At 32.4% G+C, this 17594-nt stretch overlaps 1 protein-coding gene across 2 annotated transcripts; it reads right to left on the bottom strand.

The window, feature by feature from the left end:
* Positions 1-17: 17 nt before the first annotated feature.
* LOC123211355 (protein transport protein SEC23-like) lies at positions 18-9454 on the bottom strand. Of its 2 annotated transcripts, XM_044630035.1 has the most exons (13): positions 8537-9454; positions 8280-8453; positions 6892-7053; positions 6014-6156; positions 5763-5838; positions 5454-5626; positions 5267-5348; positions 4015-4092; positions 2816-2977; positions 2467-2730; positions 1215-1319; positions 441-606; positions 18-323 (listed from the first exon to the last, which is right to left on the bottom strand). In XM_044630035.1, the coding sequence occupies exons 1-12, from the start codon at positions 9281-9283 to the stop codon at positions 460-462; spliced, it is 2313 nt and encodes a 770-aa protein (XP_044485970.1). In that variant the 5' UTR covers positions 9284-9454; the 3' UTR covers positions 18-323; positions 441-459. The 2 variants fall into 2 exon arrangements, with proteins under 2 accessions (XP_044485970.1, XP_044485969.1); XM_044630034.1 differs by having other exon boundaries at positions 18-606.
* Positions 9455-17594: the final 8140 nt, after the last annotated feature.

Raw genomic sequence — 17594 nt, 5'->3', positions numbered from 1 at the left:
TAAACAAATCTGACTCCTTTTAAACTAAGAGCACTGAGTGTGTGTGTATATATGTATATATAAAACTTAAAATTCAGATTACACAAAACACAACCTCTTACCTGGCCAGATACAAGGGTCATTAAAAAACCTCTATCATTATATCTTCAAGATTGGCTCACTTCTAAAGTTGACATGTCTCTAAGTTACATTTCCTTCCTTTCCTGACTCAAATTCTACTAAACTTTTATCTCTTATTTCTTTCCAAGGAAGCAAATTCCTCCAGATACCCCAAAGAATGATATGTGATCTCCTTATTTTTCAAGGAATGTGGGGCCTCTTCTCTAATTTTAAAAGTAATTGAAAGGGGAAAAAAAAAAAAAAGAACAATTTTATGGAACATCAAGAAAAAAAAGATGGGCTACAGATCAAGCACTAAGAAATTTCCACAAATCCAAAACCTGTAACTAATTGCTGCTCTCAAGATTGCACAGCTAGCCTTTGAAGATGCTCAATGAAGACTTGAAGGCTCACATCATCTGTGAATATCACATCTGACCCGGCAGCATTCTCATTTGCATGGTTATATGTAGCTGATGGGTTCAACTTTGCCAATAAGAACCTTGCCTATTTACCATGTCATTCAACAAGAAAACCAAACTAATTACCATATACAACAATGTAAGAAATTTAATGCATAGAGAGTTCACCAGGTCCCTAACATCACAAAATAATTATCTAAAAATTAAATTTGGTCAGACAAGAATAAGTTTCAAGTTAACACTTCTCTTAATCCATCTGAATTGGATGCATGTAATGCCAGCATGCATGTTTAACACAACTCTTGCCATGATTGATATGATCGAAAGCCTTTACCTAGATTGGCTATCACAATAGCTGAACTCCGGTCTGATTATTGTTATCTTTTTTCTAATATAAAATAGATTTTTTATGCTAACTTAAAAGGCAACATGTTGTACTACCGAGCAGCTATTCTGTTTTAGTTTTACAACTCATTCACTCTACATCCTTTCTGATGTCACTTATTTGTTTTCCTATTAAATGAGCAGATTTTGACAAAGAGAAATGTTTTTAGAAACTTAAATTTTCATAGATCACATAACTAGAGTTCAAGAAATATTTTGCTTGTGCTTGCACCAATTAAAATAACCATTCAATGACTTGTGTTATTCTATAGAGAGCATCAAAATTCAGGTTTGAAAACATATACAGACCTGGGATCCATGCTGATCGCAGACCACCAATCTAGGAACAGGGAAACGGTCCCGAATGATCAGTTGAGAATCGTCGTGAGGAGCTTGCAACAGTAGTGCAAATGCCTGAAAGTGGAACAATAAAATCACATAAATAATAAGTGCTACATGAACCTCAACCAGCCATAAAGACTACTTTAGCCCACTGAATGATTCATTACATTACAATAAAGATCGCTTTTGTATTAAAAGCTTAAGGACATTGATGTAAGTGTGTTCTTTCAATTTGGAAAACTAAGTAATGCATCATTTAAGTGTGGTCACTCTGACAATTTAATTCCAATATAAAATTATTCCAAGTCAATATAATATCTTTTTTGTGGACAGATTAGTTGAAAAACATTGAAATTAGTGAAAAAATGTTTCTTTATCTTGGTAATTAAAGCCAAGCTTTTTCCTTAACAAAATCACATGAAAAACTCAAAGGCTCAATAAAGCAATTATCAATGACATGGCTACATTCTATTCACCATGGCAAAAAAACTAAAAAGGTGTCAGCAGACAAAAGATATTCACTCGAAAATTCTAGATTTAATTGGTCAAAAACAATTATAAAGAAAGACCATCCCAATTAAAATACACAAAGAGGCCCTCAAACTCAAAAATGAATCAACAGGAAATTAATGTTCCATGGCATTATCTTTTTATAGCTCAGTGATAGAGAAAAAAGCATTAGAAACTAGGATGAATGAAAGGATCCAAATTACAAACTACAAAGGCATATAGATATGTGCATACAGTAACCTCATCTTCAATTATGCAAGTCATTCCAACCAATCTTACATGAACAAATAAAAAAGGGTTAATTGCACCGTTATCCAACAAAGATTAGCAAAATCTGCTGATGACCTTAGCTTAGACAAATCCTCATTGATGACATTATGTCGTTATAAAGATTTCACTGTCTTATAATTACAAGATTTGGCTGTTGCTTGGTATATTTCAAAATTAATTTTCTAAATTATAAACACTGAGCTGGAAGGCCAAGTAAATAGATGAAAGGATTATGACCAGAGAAAAGTTCGATTAAAAGTCAAAGGAACATAGTCTGGTCAAAATGATTTTTCATTCAGCCTCAACACTAACCCTGCTAGTGCTAGTGGCATCCAAAGATACCAGATCATAATATTTCATAAATCATGGTACCAATACTAATAAATACATTGCTCCTCTCAAGCTACACTCCAAACGCTGTACTATGAAAAGCACATACCTGATGTTCTGGCTGATTTTGGTAACCCATGTTACGCCACTGTGCTATTGTCATCCCATGGAATATGACAACACTAAAATAGGAATCCAGCAAGAGAATACGATCAGCAGCAATGGAAGCCACATCCAACAAAGCTGGTTGTGGCAGTGAATTGAATGAATATGATATTAATGATGGTTGGATCATGACAGCAGCATTTGTAATATTCTCCCGGTTTAATAACATGCGAAAATAGGCAGTTTCATCTGGACTGTTATTAAAAACCTGTCTCAAAAAAGCGGTAGACCATTAAGTTCAATAAACTATAAGAGAGAAAACGGAACAGATAAATAATTGCAAATCATATTACCTGTACAAACTGAGATCGTCGTAGATTAAACATGAACTGAGGGAACAAAGAAAAACTTGGGTTTAAGGTGAAGGATGATGGATCATCCTTACGATAGTCACCAAATTTTGTACAGAGACGAATGAGTGCCCGATCCAGCCACCGAGTGGCATCAAATCCCTCCTGGTTATATTAAAATACATGATTAGGAGACAGCTAATAAGAGGGACCAAAAGTTTTACAGTTAAAACACAACAATTGACAGCAAGATGCAAATGTGTTTTCTGACTTTTTATCTTCTTCTCAAAAACCAATTAACTTGGTACATTAAGCAGTTGTGCAGTATAGATCAAAGACTAACATTAAATTTTGTAACATGGAAGAATTTAATAAAGAAAAGACGATTGGATTAATATTAGTAGTTCACGTATAATAATTCATCAACAAGTGGAAACCCAATTCTTTATCCCTGAACTGGTACATCTTGTGCAAAACAGAGACTAAGAGTATTGACAATTTATTTTTTCACTGTCCCCCTGCCAGAGTTTTGTGGGACAAACTGCCTAAGGAGTTCAGTATTATTTGGGCAGTTCCTTGTTCTTTGGCTTTGTTAGAGAGTCATCTTGCTTGGAGGCAGAAGAAAAGTCATTTTGTTATGGAACTGCACAGTTATGGGCCTTATGGCAATGTTTTACACTATTTGGTTGGAAAGAGGACCCTTGAGGATACAAGTGGGGAAGAGATTTGGTCCATGTGGGATAAAGTAAATATTGGGCTCCTTTTTGGGCATCCATTACCTTAAAAATCCACAATGTATCTTTTTTGTTTATTAAATAGGACTCAGAAGCTTCAATTACCCAGCTAGGGAAGATTTTTGTGCAAATTTAATTAGGAAATTTTTGTTTTTAGCATTGAAGAATCGGAATAATCTGTTTTTTATTTGCATAATTTAAACCTTTGGGGTGCAGCTTGTCCTTTGTGTGAAGAACTTATCCATTCTCATGTACTTCTTATTTTAACAGAGAATGTTTGATAGAATTTCTCCATTGAATCTCCAATCATTTAATTCTTCTCTTTCACTGTCTTATCTAGTTCTCATCAAGATTGTCTATGCAAGTTTTAAACAACTGAACTTTCTAGAAATTAAACTATGCTGCAAAATTTGACTAAATTTATGTTTGAATAGAAAAGTAAATAGACAACTAGGCAAGGTTAAATACCTCCATCTCCATTTTCAAGGAAGTTAATCGTGCCATAACCACAGCAGCAGTCTCTTGATCAAAGCCTTGTACTAATTCCTGCAAAAGTAATTTCTCCCCATCAGCATCATGAATAAGTTTAAGACTTTCTAACATATACATAAACATTTAGCCACTGAGACAAAGCACAACTATCCACAGGTTCACAGTTAATTGGCTACCATATTTGGTTAAGCGCCCTCTTAATAGTCAGTTCCTGCGAGACATTACATGAATAAGGTGAGTTTTAAGGCAAATTAGCTCTTTAAACTACACAACTCCTATAGCCTTCCCATTATCTAGCAAATCAAAAACTCCACCCATCATAGGTGACAACTAAAAGGCTCCAAATACAATAACATGATTTTAGCTGCAAAGCATTAACACGGGGAAAAGTCAACCAACTCAGCACTGCAATTGTACTGACAACACCATAAAAATGTCACAACTTACACACAAATAATGCTTCCTACCAGAATAACCACTTACTCATGTGAATGGCTGCAACTGCAATTTGATGATCATCAAATTGAAAAAAAATTGGATTAATCATCTACAAAGCAACTCTCATACCAAACGAGTGTCAAAGTAGCATCATCAATCCATGGTATAAATTTCAACACCCACTCCAGACCCTCACATATTATGTTTTCCCTTTTCCTACAGCGAAAAATACCCAGACCCTCACATATTATGGTATAAATTTCAACACCCACTCCAGTTCCAAAGAATATTGTCTCTCATTTTTCTCAACTTGCCACAAGTCCAAAATAGAAAACCTATATTGGGAGTTTTGTATCCATATGTATGCCAAACACGGGGAAAACCTATATTTAAACAGTGAACCATTTACTAAAAAATATGCATAGCCCTGGAGAAGTTGAAATCATTTTGACAAACTTATTATCATTAGCCAATAAAAATTTCAATACCTTATTGGGAAATTAAAAAATAAACACTTTTCTCATTTCTAAGACATCAAAGATAAATCAACATCCCTAAATCTCTTTCTCCTGTTAAAGGCACTAATTTTCAAAAAAAAAAAAAAAGAAAAATAGGATTACATTAATGATGGATTTCCATTATTCCAAACAGCATGAAAAAAAATAAAAGAAATTCAAATGAAAAAGTAATGCCAAAAGAAAGGTCCTAGCTTCGTCAATCTGTTAAATTTAAAAAAACTAGTTATTTAATAGACAAACACTTCAATTCAGATAAGAGTAAATGAACTAACCTCTGAGCTAACTGCACTATCTACCCATTGTCTAGTTATGGTTGTGACTCGGAGCATTGATTTACCTTCAGGGTTTTGATAACTGCAATTTGACATTCATAATACAAAATCATACACAAATTTGACAAAGAAGCATGAGTTAAGACTAGATAAGAATAATATCAATAAAAACGTTTTTTCAACATACCTTGTAAGAAACTGTAAATACAGCTGTGGATTAATAGTTCCCGGAGTATTTGACCGCTCACTTGATGAAAGATCAAAAAAGGCAGTCAAACAAGTACTTTTGTCAAGGCCACACATTTTCCAAGCGGTAGTATTACCCTCTCCAACAACAGTATCAGCAACATTAGGTCCTTTCTGCAAAGTTTGCATAAATCAGAATAAATCTTGAGGAAAAAACTTCAATTCAGTCCTCATATAAGATCAAAACAGAAAATAAAATGTATCAACTAAATCTCCCCACTATAGAAAATAGGTTTGAATATGTGCCAACCTTCTCCAAAGATGTGCAAGGTCCGATAATCCCCTGAATCTTGACATCCTTAGAACAAATGATCTCAAGCGTACCACTGAAAGAGAACAAAAGATGAATTGGCATAGAGTTTATATTTAAAAAAAGAAAATGAAGGCTCTCTGGACATTGACAGATAAACCAAAAAAAGGAAAAATATATTTTTCATGTGTTTCCTACTGTGTATTTAACCATAAGGTAAGAATAATTGATATAAATATGGGAAGACTTACTTAAAACAGAGGCCAAGAGACTGTTCTCCATTTTCAAAAACTCTCTTGAATGAGTCTTTAAATACAGAATGACCAAAACTTTCAGATAGAACAACAAGCCCACCAGTCTTTTCAACCACGACTTTCATTTCTGCAATCCCAACCTAAACGATCACAATGTGCAAATGTCATAACATAATGATACACAGCTGTGTAAAAATGACAAAAAAGGACAGTATTAATCATAAAACAACTAATTCTCACACATAAATATAGGGATATATAGAAAATAACCACTGGAACAACTAACCAATTAGGCCAATTATGAATTAAGATTGAAAACAAATTTCATTATAAGAAAAATAAATAAATAAATAAATCAAATAACAGCAACAATGATCATACATTCTTCATGCACCTACTGCAAGATGACTGTCATCTAAAGAATCCCTCCTGTTTCTCATGTCGTCCCATTGTCAAGTATTATGTCAAAGACACATAAAACCATGCCCAGTGCATGTTTGGTTAAGTTTATTTACTGAACAAAAGAGATATTAAAATGTAAAAAATTCTTTTCAATTTTTCCTGTTTTTTCTAGTCATTTGCTTGAAACTCAGAAAAATCTTACAGATTTATAAATAAAGTGTTGTATCTCAACTGCAAAAACCAGGACATTTAGACTTTTCCAATTGTTTGAAATGTCCAAGATGTTGTTGTGATAATTTTATAAAAAATACTTTGTCCTTTATATTAGAATTCTAAACAGAGAACGGGTTATGACTGAGGAACAAATTAAAAAAATCTAAACTCAAATGTCACAAGTGAACCATTAAAAACAAGACCTATGAAACTAATCAGTATTGATGCCAAACATAACTTGAGAGCTGAAAAATGCATACCTGATCAAGAGCAGAAGCAAAAAGGTCTAAGACATGACCTTGACTAGCTAACTGCTTTGCAAAACTATCATAAAATTTGACCGCTTTCTTAAAATATGTAGCAGCATCCTTGTCAAGATCTTTATGTGAACGCACAGGTTCTGATAAATCTTTTGATACAATCTGCAGAATTAAGATTGAATTGATTCATTCAGCTTCCTCATATATTATTTTTCATTTTTGGACAAATAAGTATAACCAACAGCAATTTTAAATTTGATAAATTTATTGTGCATATATCCACATCTCACAACTGCTTCTAGTTATTGGTACACTATCAAAATAATTTTTATCATAAATTATAACACTGTACAGGATTGAAAAAGCAGTATAGAATGAGTTATGGCATTTGATCTCCATTATGCTAATAAATAACTTCAAAGCTTAGTATAGTGCATAAATTTTGTTACAAAGGATGGAGATAAATATGCAATTTAACATTTCAACATTTAACTGATCACAAAATTTTGCAAATTGTTGGCTCAGAGAGAACACTCTTGTATTTCTAAATCTTAGAATGTAAGTAACAAGTTTGATTTGTAATTCAAAACTAATTTTAAAATTAATATATAGTCCAAAATGAGATTGTATTCCAAAAAGTTAAAAAATCACAAACATGTTTAATATAGCAGGGAAAGAAATTCAAAGTTTATAACATCCTGGAACAGAAAAAGAAAGATTTATTTCTACAGTATTTTTAAGAATTGTATTGAAATCATTCAACCAATTGCATTTTCCTAACCCTTCTACTCTCCAGTGTTTTTAAAAACAAAGAAATGTATCAAAATTATAAATCAAAATGATCTAAACCTTTTTCTATTTTTACTAAGAAAAGAAAAAAGGGCCATTTCAAGATCAAAACTAAAACTCTTCGGTCCAATGACATGTAGTAGAAATCTAGATCAAAACGTAGTTTTCTTCTAAAGCATGCACATCAATCGAAAAAACAAAAAGATATACTAAACCACTCTTCTTTAAATGAGCATTACAACTTATTTATCCCCTATATGATTTTCTTCCAGTGACAATTTTTTTTTATAATTTAAACAACAGAAGAGTATTGAGTTTTTTAACATAGGGACATTTACACAATATCAGTGTTTCCATAACATAAAATGTGTTAAGAGATGCAAATAGTAACCAGCCTTCAGGACAATCAAGAAAGTATTCCATTATCCCTTTGTTTCATTTCTAAGAAAGCATGTTGCAGTAGCAATAAGCATCTCTTGCATCAAGAAATATAAACAAACTTATAGACAATTGCTACTTATATTGCTACTTATAATTATCAAATAGCAATAGGGATATATATAATATATAATAAGATTAAAAAACAGCTTAAGCCTTACCGTGCCAGGGCCTTCTGTACAAGGACCTCCCACTAAAGCAATAATTCTAGCTCCAGTACCAGGCAAACAAGCTCCAAGCAATCCCGCTGCAACACTAAGCGCCACACCAGTGCACCGGGATGGTCGGGTGTGAGGTTGCACTGGCCATTGATCAGGTTGCAATTCATCCAGTAACTAAATTTTACCAGAACTAATAATCAGCGGAATTCGTGTAATTCATTATTCAACACATGATCATAAAGGAAAAGAAAACAAACCGAATTGAGCGTGTATTCACACTCGGAGGCAGGCAACAAGAAGCGTGTTACCCCCAAATTGGGGAAGGTATTAGGCGCGCCTTTTTGATATCCTCCGGCGGCTCTTCTTCCAGAAGAAGAAAGCCCTAACTGTTCCAAGACCTGTTCTTTTGAAATATCTTTATTGCCCCTGAAAACATATACTTTCGACAATTCAGAAAACCCCAATTCATGCACATGCGCTTGCGTTCCAAAGGAGACGAAGCCAACCATGGCGTTATCAGGCAACAAACCCATTGCTTGTTTCAAGGCCGATTTGACAAACCCTAACTCCTCCTCGATCATACAAGTGTCAAGAACGAAGACGAAAACAGGAGACAATAGAGGATCAAGATTGGGAGAATTAGGATTGCGAGGAAGTGTGTACTGGACGGTGGTGTATTGCGGGTAGAGTTCACAGGGGAGATTAGTTTCAGAAATCGCGGCATAATGAGGAGGAAAATGGTTGCGTTGGTAACAGAAAGGGCAGATCCAGATCTTGGCGGTGAAATCGACGCGCGAGAAAGCGTTGAGAGCTGCAGCACAAGTTTTGCAACGTAAAGGAGCATAAGGGAGAGAAGGAATGTCAGGATGAGGACGGATCGGAGAGAAAGAAGCGGCGAGTGGGATGACGCATTTGGAGGCTTCAACTTTGGTGCGAGGCCAGACGTTCCAGGTCATACGAACTCCATCAATTCCTTCAGGATCTGTGTTGGCCATTTCAGACATGTTTGGAATTTTGATGATCTCAGAAGAATCAAGATGAAAGAAAGTAAATTGATAGGTGAATTTGTGGCGACCCCAGTAGAAAAGGAAGAGAAGGGGGTCACCAAGCGGAGAGAAGAAAAGGAATAAATATAGGACTAGTCTAAAATCAGATTGCCCGGTTAATAAATGGTACAGATACGATACTCTTTCTTATATTTTTCCTTTTTCTTTTTCCTTTCGGTATATTGAGTCATCAGATATTATAAACCAGATAATTACATTTTGGTGTTTAAGCCATTAACCCAAATTCTCTAATTTTAACTTACATAAGCCTAGTGGATGGTTCATTTATAGAGATGGCAAAGGTGGAAAGGGGTGGAATAATTTATGTCAAAAGACTTATTTTCACCCAAGATATAGTGTAAGTTTAAACTCATATTTACTAATTTTTAAAAATCTAAAATCTCACTTATGAGTCAATTTCTGTTAAATTTTTCATTTAGGATTAAGAGTATAATCATCATTTTAAAAATAATATTTTTCAAGTTTTAAAAATAACAACTTTATCTCTACCTAAAATTTTTAAGTTTTTAAAAGTCACATTTTCTTCTATCTACAATTTCCATCTTTTTTCCATTTCAGTCGTCCCCCAAAACTTTTAGAAATTCAGTTTGACCCCCTTTTGAACTTCACTTTCTGGCATCCCTTTCTACCATCTTTGACCTCCTCTTTAGCCTAAGTCAAACCAATGTTGATCTTGTCTTGCTCGAGTTTGAATTTAGACGAAAATCGGAGATCTTGGTCCACAAAGATCTTCACCTCTTGAAGATCTCGGTCTAGACAACTGCCATCAAACTCTTCACCTCTCAGAGATCTCGTTGTCTCTCTCTTGTCATCTGCTCACTTTCTTCCTCCATCTATCAACAATATCGAGAGAGAGATGAGGACGAGAGACTGTAGAGAAATCACCTTCAACGGAGAATAATCACATCGCCATCTTGTTGGAGAAGGATGTTAGGCTAATGACGGCTTGATCCCAGACAGAGAAGTGGTTGGAGACGGTGAGAGAAGATCACCAAAAAAAGGGCAAAAGACAAAAACTATATAGGGGTGAAATAAAGTTTCAAAACATTTTTGAGGTTAGCTAGAAAAAAACTTAAAAAAGTATAAAACCCTAGAGTTGGGGGGAGGAGTCATTTTTTAAAATTAAAATATATGAGATCAAGGGGGAAATTATTAGTTTCTAAAACTATGGTTTGAAAAGGAAATAAAATTTTAGTTTTTTTAATATTATTATTAAAATGACGATTTTACTTTTAATACTAACTAAAAATTTTAATAGATTTTAGTTTATAGATAGAATTTTAGATTTTTAAAAGTTAGATTGTGTGAGTTTGAAATTACACTATACCTTGGGTGGGAATGAGTCTTTTGGCCAATAATTTAATCCTAATAACATGGAGTCTTACTCCCCTTTCTATGGGAAATTTCTCTCTGTTTCCCTTCCATATCCCTACACACAAAATTTCTCATACTTTTCCTTCTTCATCTCTGTTAAAAAAATAATGTAATATTTATTATATATTAGAACATATTTATAATAATTCAAAATTTTTAGAAATAATTTAATATATAAAGATTTAACAAATATGTAGGGTAAGGGACAGTTCAAGGTGGGGATGAGTCAAGGGTATATTTATCCTCATCTCCAACTTGTTTATGACTATAAAAATTTTAGTCATCCTTATCTCCATTCTTATCCCCGAAGGGTATGGGTCGAATTGCCATCTCTATTCATTTATACTTAAGAATCAAAATAGTTATTTCATTCATAATTTATGACTATTCTACAAATATTATTATAATGGTAGACTTCTATTAACAATAAGTTTTGTTCTTTTTTAGTAGAATGATGTTAACTTATTCAAAGAATAATTGTATGCGCTCTTATGGTAAGCATCAATTTAGATTTTGAAAAACCTTTTGATGGCTAAAATGAAGCTAAAGAGGGATGAATAAGTTCTTTAACAAATTTTAATGCACAAGTATAAATTTTAAAACAATAATGAATATGAGCAAAAATTAAAAAAATGAGATATTAGAAATACTCAGTGTTTATAGTGATTCGAAGTTTTCTCTTATAAGCTTATTATGTCCACTTCCTCGGACATCCTGTTTGAAGTTCCACTGCACTAGAAACTTGTACAATAGTTAGTCCAAAATTGCGCCTCATATAATAGTTATCTAGAATTTCACTTGCAAGAGAATGAATATAAGATTTTTTGTGTTTAAATGTCTCTCAAAGATCGATTTACACAAGTGAGTACAAAGAGTTCTCTCAAGGATTTGAATTATGCTTATGGAGAGAATGAGAGTAGTTGAACTTTTGAAGAATTTGAGCTAAAGGATAAATCTGAAATACCCTATTCCAAAAGTACTACCTCCAAAGGAAGAGGTCACTAAATTGACTACTTTGATCATATATTTAATTTCCAAACATGTCATAAATTCACGAAATAACTGAATAAAACCTCATTTATTAAACTTTATAAAAATACCAAAAATACCATTATCACATAATAGTCTAAAGCATACAAAAGATGTCATAACTCAAACATAACTAAGAGATAATAAGATGCAGTCAAATACATAAATGAACTCATAATAATAAAATAAAATTGATAAAAGGTTAATATTCAAAAATGATGAAAATGCCATTGTTGCTCTATGCCCTCTTACCACTGCTTGTCTTACAGCTGTCATGATCACTTGTACTTGCACTCATAAAAGTAAGAGTAAATGACAAAACACTTAATAAGTATAAGACTCTACTAATAAAATTTACTTAAATCCCCAAAATGCCCTCAAACTTGACCCAACTAATTGTGTCATTAGGAGTTGGCATTAAACTCCATGGGGCTGATGGTGGGTCATATCTGTCATCTTTATGCTCATATTAAACTCTAGAGAATGTTTAAATTATATATTTTAACTCTTGGATTGAACTATGTCTCGTTTAGTCATAAAGGAACAATTCCTCGGATTCCTATCTAGCCTGGCCATATTTAACTTGGTGAAAACATTTGTACTTGGAAGCTATAACTAAAATTATATATTAGGTCGATTAGATTGAATCGAAATAGGGATTTGACACCTTGGTTATGTGAGCTATTTTTTTGTCTCACTACACCAAACTATATCTCAATTGGGCTCTACTATGAGTACATTGTCCTATTGCGGGCAGTGTAAGGAATATGTATTCATGATGTCTCCTCGTAATGATCCTATGATGTCTACTATGCATGCATCTCGAACCTTAATTAAACTTGGGATTGTCTTAGTTTTCGCCTAGGTATATATATTTCGTGCCCTACTAAACTAGTTTCTTTGGCACGTAAGGTACTACTGTATACCTAGGATCTTTGTACTGTTGCTGAGGACCATCCATATATCTTTAGCCTAATTCCATTTCTCTTTTTCTTTATTCTGCTCTACACACACAAAGGTGTGTCCCATTTTTCTTTTGTACATGACCTTTTCCTTGCGGCCTCTCCCTTTGTGGTACTTTTCTATATACATGAGGGTGTGCTTATGGACACATCGACATGTGACCCTCTAGTTATTTATTATACTTTCCTTTTTAAACTTATCTTAGTCACGCATCTTTACAGGTGTATTTTGGTCATTTTATCCTTACACACATTCGTGCTAAGATTATACACGAGAAGTCCATATGTCTTAATTGATTGTTCACTGATCATCGACATCCAACAGTTGTTAAAATATTGGAAAAATCTGATTTGAATACATACCACATAGTCTTATGGCAACTATAACAACAAATCGAGAGAGCCTAATTTCAATCTCTATTCTTATTATGATCATCCATATACTGCTTACTTAGTTCTTTAGCATAAGAATATGTCTATAGCATGTATTCACATCCCATCTACATGTTATATGATACTCAAAACCTATAAAATTATACAACTCATTCAATCCAACCCTAATAAACCAATATTCAAGAACAATGGTAACAGTTTGTAACATTTCCACTAATCCAAACATACATTTGTGGATTCACTTACGATCCCATAGACTCATATAACACTTATGATCGCATCAAGAATAATCCATCACAACAGCAGTTATTGATATACATGATTATAAACAACTCAACATCTCAATCCAATTGAATAATATAACATGCTAAAGACATACATCATTGTACACATAATAGAGCCTAGTTAATGATTCAGTGCCTTTCAAAACTCAAGAAAGGAGCAAACGAATCCTTACTTACCTCAAATTCGAGAAATCTAAGTGCATAGGTAGGTTGCTTTCTTACTAATTTTCTCCTATCCCCAACATCGAAATCTCCCTACCAAGGCTGCCACACAAATGTTGGATGATCAAATTCTCACTTTCTCTCTTTTTCTAGGAAGCTTCATGAGTTTAGGGATTAGAATAATAATCTCTAAAACACAATAACATGTCTTTTACAAAAATTGATACGTGCAACAACATACATGGACGTGTATCACCTGCACATAGTTGTGCATCGTGCAATTTGAATTTTACTTGAAATCTATTTTATCACGCTAATGTGGCATGACACATAGACATGGTCTTTTCATACACAATCGTGTGTCACTGAAAACTTATACTTTGACCTTCAATTTGCACTAACTCATGCAAACATTAAATAAACTCATGTATAAAGATTATCTTACCCTCGAGACATACTTGTAAGTGTTACAATATCAAAGTGATACGTAATCTTTTCTAACTTCAAATGAGCTTAATTTATAGGTAAGACTGGTTAGACAACATGATAGAGTTGTTAGATTTGAAAATGTAACCACTGACTTTCGAAAGTGACATTTTTTCTTGAAAAGTGTAGGTGAATAGACGTCACTCTTAATAAGAACTATTGGCATTGACATTTTTGGCTAGAGGTTAACCTTGGTCAGAGTTTCCAACAATCGAATTTAATTTCTTATGCCATAGCTGAATGTTTGATACTTCTCTTATGCACGGTCGCTTGTCTCTTTGTAGCTTTAAGTCTTTAAAATTCAAAAGCCATGAACGAAGATGTAAACGAGTTGACGAATGAGCCCTTTAATGATTGAATTTTACACTAGGAACAGTCGTCACACCCTTATACACAATCAGTATTGATTGCTTGACTTTAAGTTCCCTTGACTTTGATGTTGACCATGAACAAAAAGCATGAACACAAACCATCCTCGGTGCTTTTCACAAATCTAGACGAACGGATGGTACAAAACTTTATGAATGGTTGGTACAATAGGTTTGACTTGTTTTTTTGCATGCATTGCATTTGAACAATTCAACGTGCATCAGTACCGAGCAACCTTCTTCATGCGTGACTTATAGTTAATCATAAACGTTCGGTACTTGGAACGTTCATTCGTGACCTTATTTGTGTTTATCTAATTTTCTAGAAGCATGAACAAGGAGAGAATAAGTTACTGCATGACTTGATGAGCTTGTCAATTTTACTCTAGGAATGAACGTGCACTTCAAACTACTACTCATTCATAGGGTTTGTACCCACATTTTCCACACTTGATCTATTTAGTAATTTTTAACACATTCTTTACATATGTTAGTGTTTTTAACTTAAATTTTTATCATCATCAAAGTACCTTGGGGTCTAACAAATTTATTGGACTATCCTACAAATATTATTTGGAAGTTCTCCCAAGTAGAGCTTAGCTATATATATATATATATATATATATATATATATATATATATATATATATATATATTGAAGGTATTCTTCTATTAACAATAAGTACTTTTTCGTATAATGATGTTAACACATTCAAAGAATTATTGTATGCACTCTTATAGTAGGTATCAATTATATTATGTAGTTATTTGAATAATTTTGAATTAAATATAAAGTAATACCTAATAATATGGTCACACACCCATCTGTTTTGTAATCTGATACTCCACCTTCCCTATCTTTTACAGGTGTTTGGCCAAAAACATATGGATTTGAACTTATAAATCGACCCATCAAATTGAGTAGATAAAAAGAGTTGTATGCTCATTTAAATTTACTTTTGACTCTTGAAACTACTACAAAGATTTAAATTTTATTTTATTACTTTGAATACATAAATGAGTTAATATTGATTTGTGTTATTATATAATTACATGATTTTAAATTAATAATAAAATAACACACAATCATATGATTACACATATAAATGTGAAACCATTTGTACACTCAAAATTAGTACACATAATAATAATTTAAAAAAGGGAAATTAAAGTAATTAGCTAAAACAATAGGGGTTTAAGGAAATTTCCCAAAAAGTTAAAAATTAAGCAAAAATGCCCTCTTTGGCTACAATGACTAAAATGTCCTTATACATAAACAAAAAAATTTGACATAATTCTACCCAAATTTCCCCTAGGTCACTGTTGAAATACTAAAAAATCAGGGGTCTCCCATAGGCATTGCGTTCGTTCATTTTCTTTAGATTTTTATTAAAATTTTCATGTTTTTTGGTGACCAAAAATGACAAAGAAGGTTAATACATTATCTCTACTCTTGTTTAAATCAATTTATTGTTAGGATTATTGTGATTTCATGAAGATTTTGAGCATTGAATGTTTAGGGTTTTGATTTTGAACAATGCATAAAATGTCTTGATTCTTGGTTGAATTTTTTGAAGGCTATTGTGTTATAAGATATGTAGATTTGAATTGTGTTAAAATTAGAGGCTAAAATGATGATTTTTATCAAAAAATGCTTTAGATTTAGCTAGAGATCCAACCCGGGGAACCCTGGGATTCCCCAGGGTGAATAAATTTCCCATGGGTTGGAATGACATCACTTGTGATGGGGGGAAATTTAATTTTTGAAACAATTAGGACCCGAGGGAGAGAGGGGAAACCCTCGGGAGGCAAAAAAAAAACTATAAGACCTATGGAGAGTAGAAAATATATAAGGGGCAAATTGATATTTTTTCACTCTTAGGATTTTTCGACACGTAGTTTTCAAATTTCATATTTGTTTTTCTTGTTTTAGGGTTATTCGACATATATTCTTTGAATTTGAGATTCGTTTCTTTATTTTTGTGCTTTTTTAGGCTTGCTTTATAATGTAATTATCAAATTTCAGATCAATTTTTTAATTTTTGTCATATTAAGCTATTTTAACATATAGTTTTCAAATTCTAAATCTTTTTTCCCTATTTTAGGGTTCTTCAATATGCAGTTTTCAAATTTTAGGTCTGTTACTTTATTTTCGTTATTTCTAGGCTCGTTTTCTTATGTAATTTCTAAATTTCAGATTGATATTTTGTTTTTTTTAGTTCTAAGCTATTTCAACGTGTAGTTTTTGAAATTGAGGGTGTTTTTTAATTTTTGTCATTCTACGATATTTCGATTTGTACTTTTCAGATTTTCGAGCGATTTTTTAGTTTTTAACATTTTAGGGTATTTCAATATGTAGTTTTCGAATTTCAGTTCCATTTTTTAATATTTGTTATTTTAAGGGCTTTAGACGTGTAGTTTTCAAATTTTAGTTTAATTTTTTGATTGTTGACATTCTAGGGTATTTCCACATGTATCTATTCATAATATTTTATTTATTTAAATCCTTCATACATTGTATAATATCAAAATGCCCTGTATATTTTTTAATATTTCATTTAACCTCTAAATTATTATCAAATATTCAAATGCCCCCTTTACATAACATATGAACTAAATTTAACAAATAAAATTAAGTTTTAAGTTAAGATTCATATAAATATCTTTTTCTCATGAATTGATTTTTTTTACTTGAATTTAGAAATATAAATTTTTTCTTTCTAAACGAACCTGCAGTAATTGATATTGAGTGAAAATGAGAGTGAGAGTAAGTGTTTGAATGATATTAGAAATGTAAGTAAATGAGAAGTTTATATAGATATGGTGAAGGGTAGTTTTGATATTTTTAAAAATATTTAAGACATTTTTGCTTGATAGTTTGAAAAGTGGGTATTTTTGTTTAAAAATAGGAAAAATGAACATTTTTGCTTAATAATGGGTAAAATGGTCAATTATTTTAATTTCCTTTTAAAAAAACTTTAAAGGGTCTAAGATAAATGTTGTGGAGATTAAAGGCTAGAAGGCCAAATACTATTTTCCACCCAAGGTTTGATACAAACCCAACTTTCCATCTGCTAATTACTAAAAATCTAAATACTCACCAATTTATTAAATTTCATTATTACTATTAGAGACAAAATTGTTATTTAATGAAAATATTTTAAAAAATTAAAAATTTATCACATTTCTA

The sequence above is a fragment of the Mangifera indica genome, chromosome 3 (genome assembly GCF_011075055.1).
Source record: "Mangifera indica cultivar Alphonso chromosome 3, CATAS_Mindica_2.1, whole genome shotgun sequence".
NCBI lineage: Eukaryota > Viridiplantae > Streptophyta > Magnoliopsida > Sapindales > Anacardiaceae > Mangifera > Mangifera indica.
The sequence above is the reverse complement of the archived record's forward strand: the minus strand, read 5'-3'. Positions and strand labels throughout refer to the sequence as shown.

What these genes read in the sequence shown, in the direction of transcription:
- LOC123211355 (XM_044630034.1), bottom strand. Translation starts at nt 9,283, where the DNA reads ATGTCTGAAATGGCCAACACAGATCCTGAAGGAATTGATGGAGTTCGT. An exon ending in TCTCTTGGCCTCTGTTTTAA is followed by an intron (nt 5,839 to 6,013) that starts GTAAGTCTTCCC and finishes GTTCTCTTTCAG; the next exon opens with TGGTACGCTTGAGATCATTT. An exon ending in TATTTACAGTTTCTTACAAG is followed by an intron (nt 5,349 to 5,453) that starts GTATGTTGAAAA and finishes GTCAAATTGCAG; the next exon opens with TTATCAAAACCCTGAAGGTA.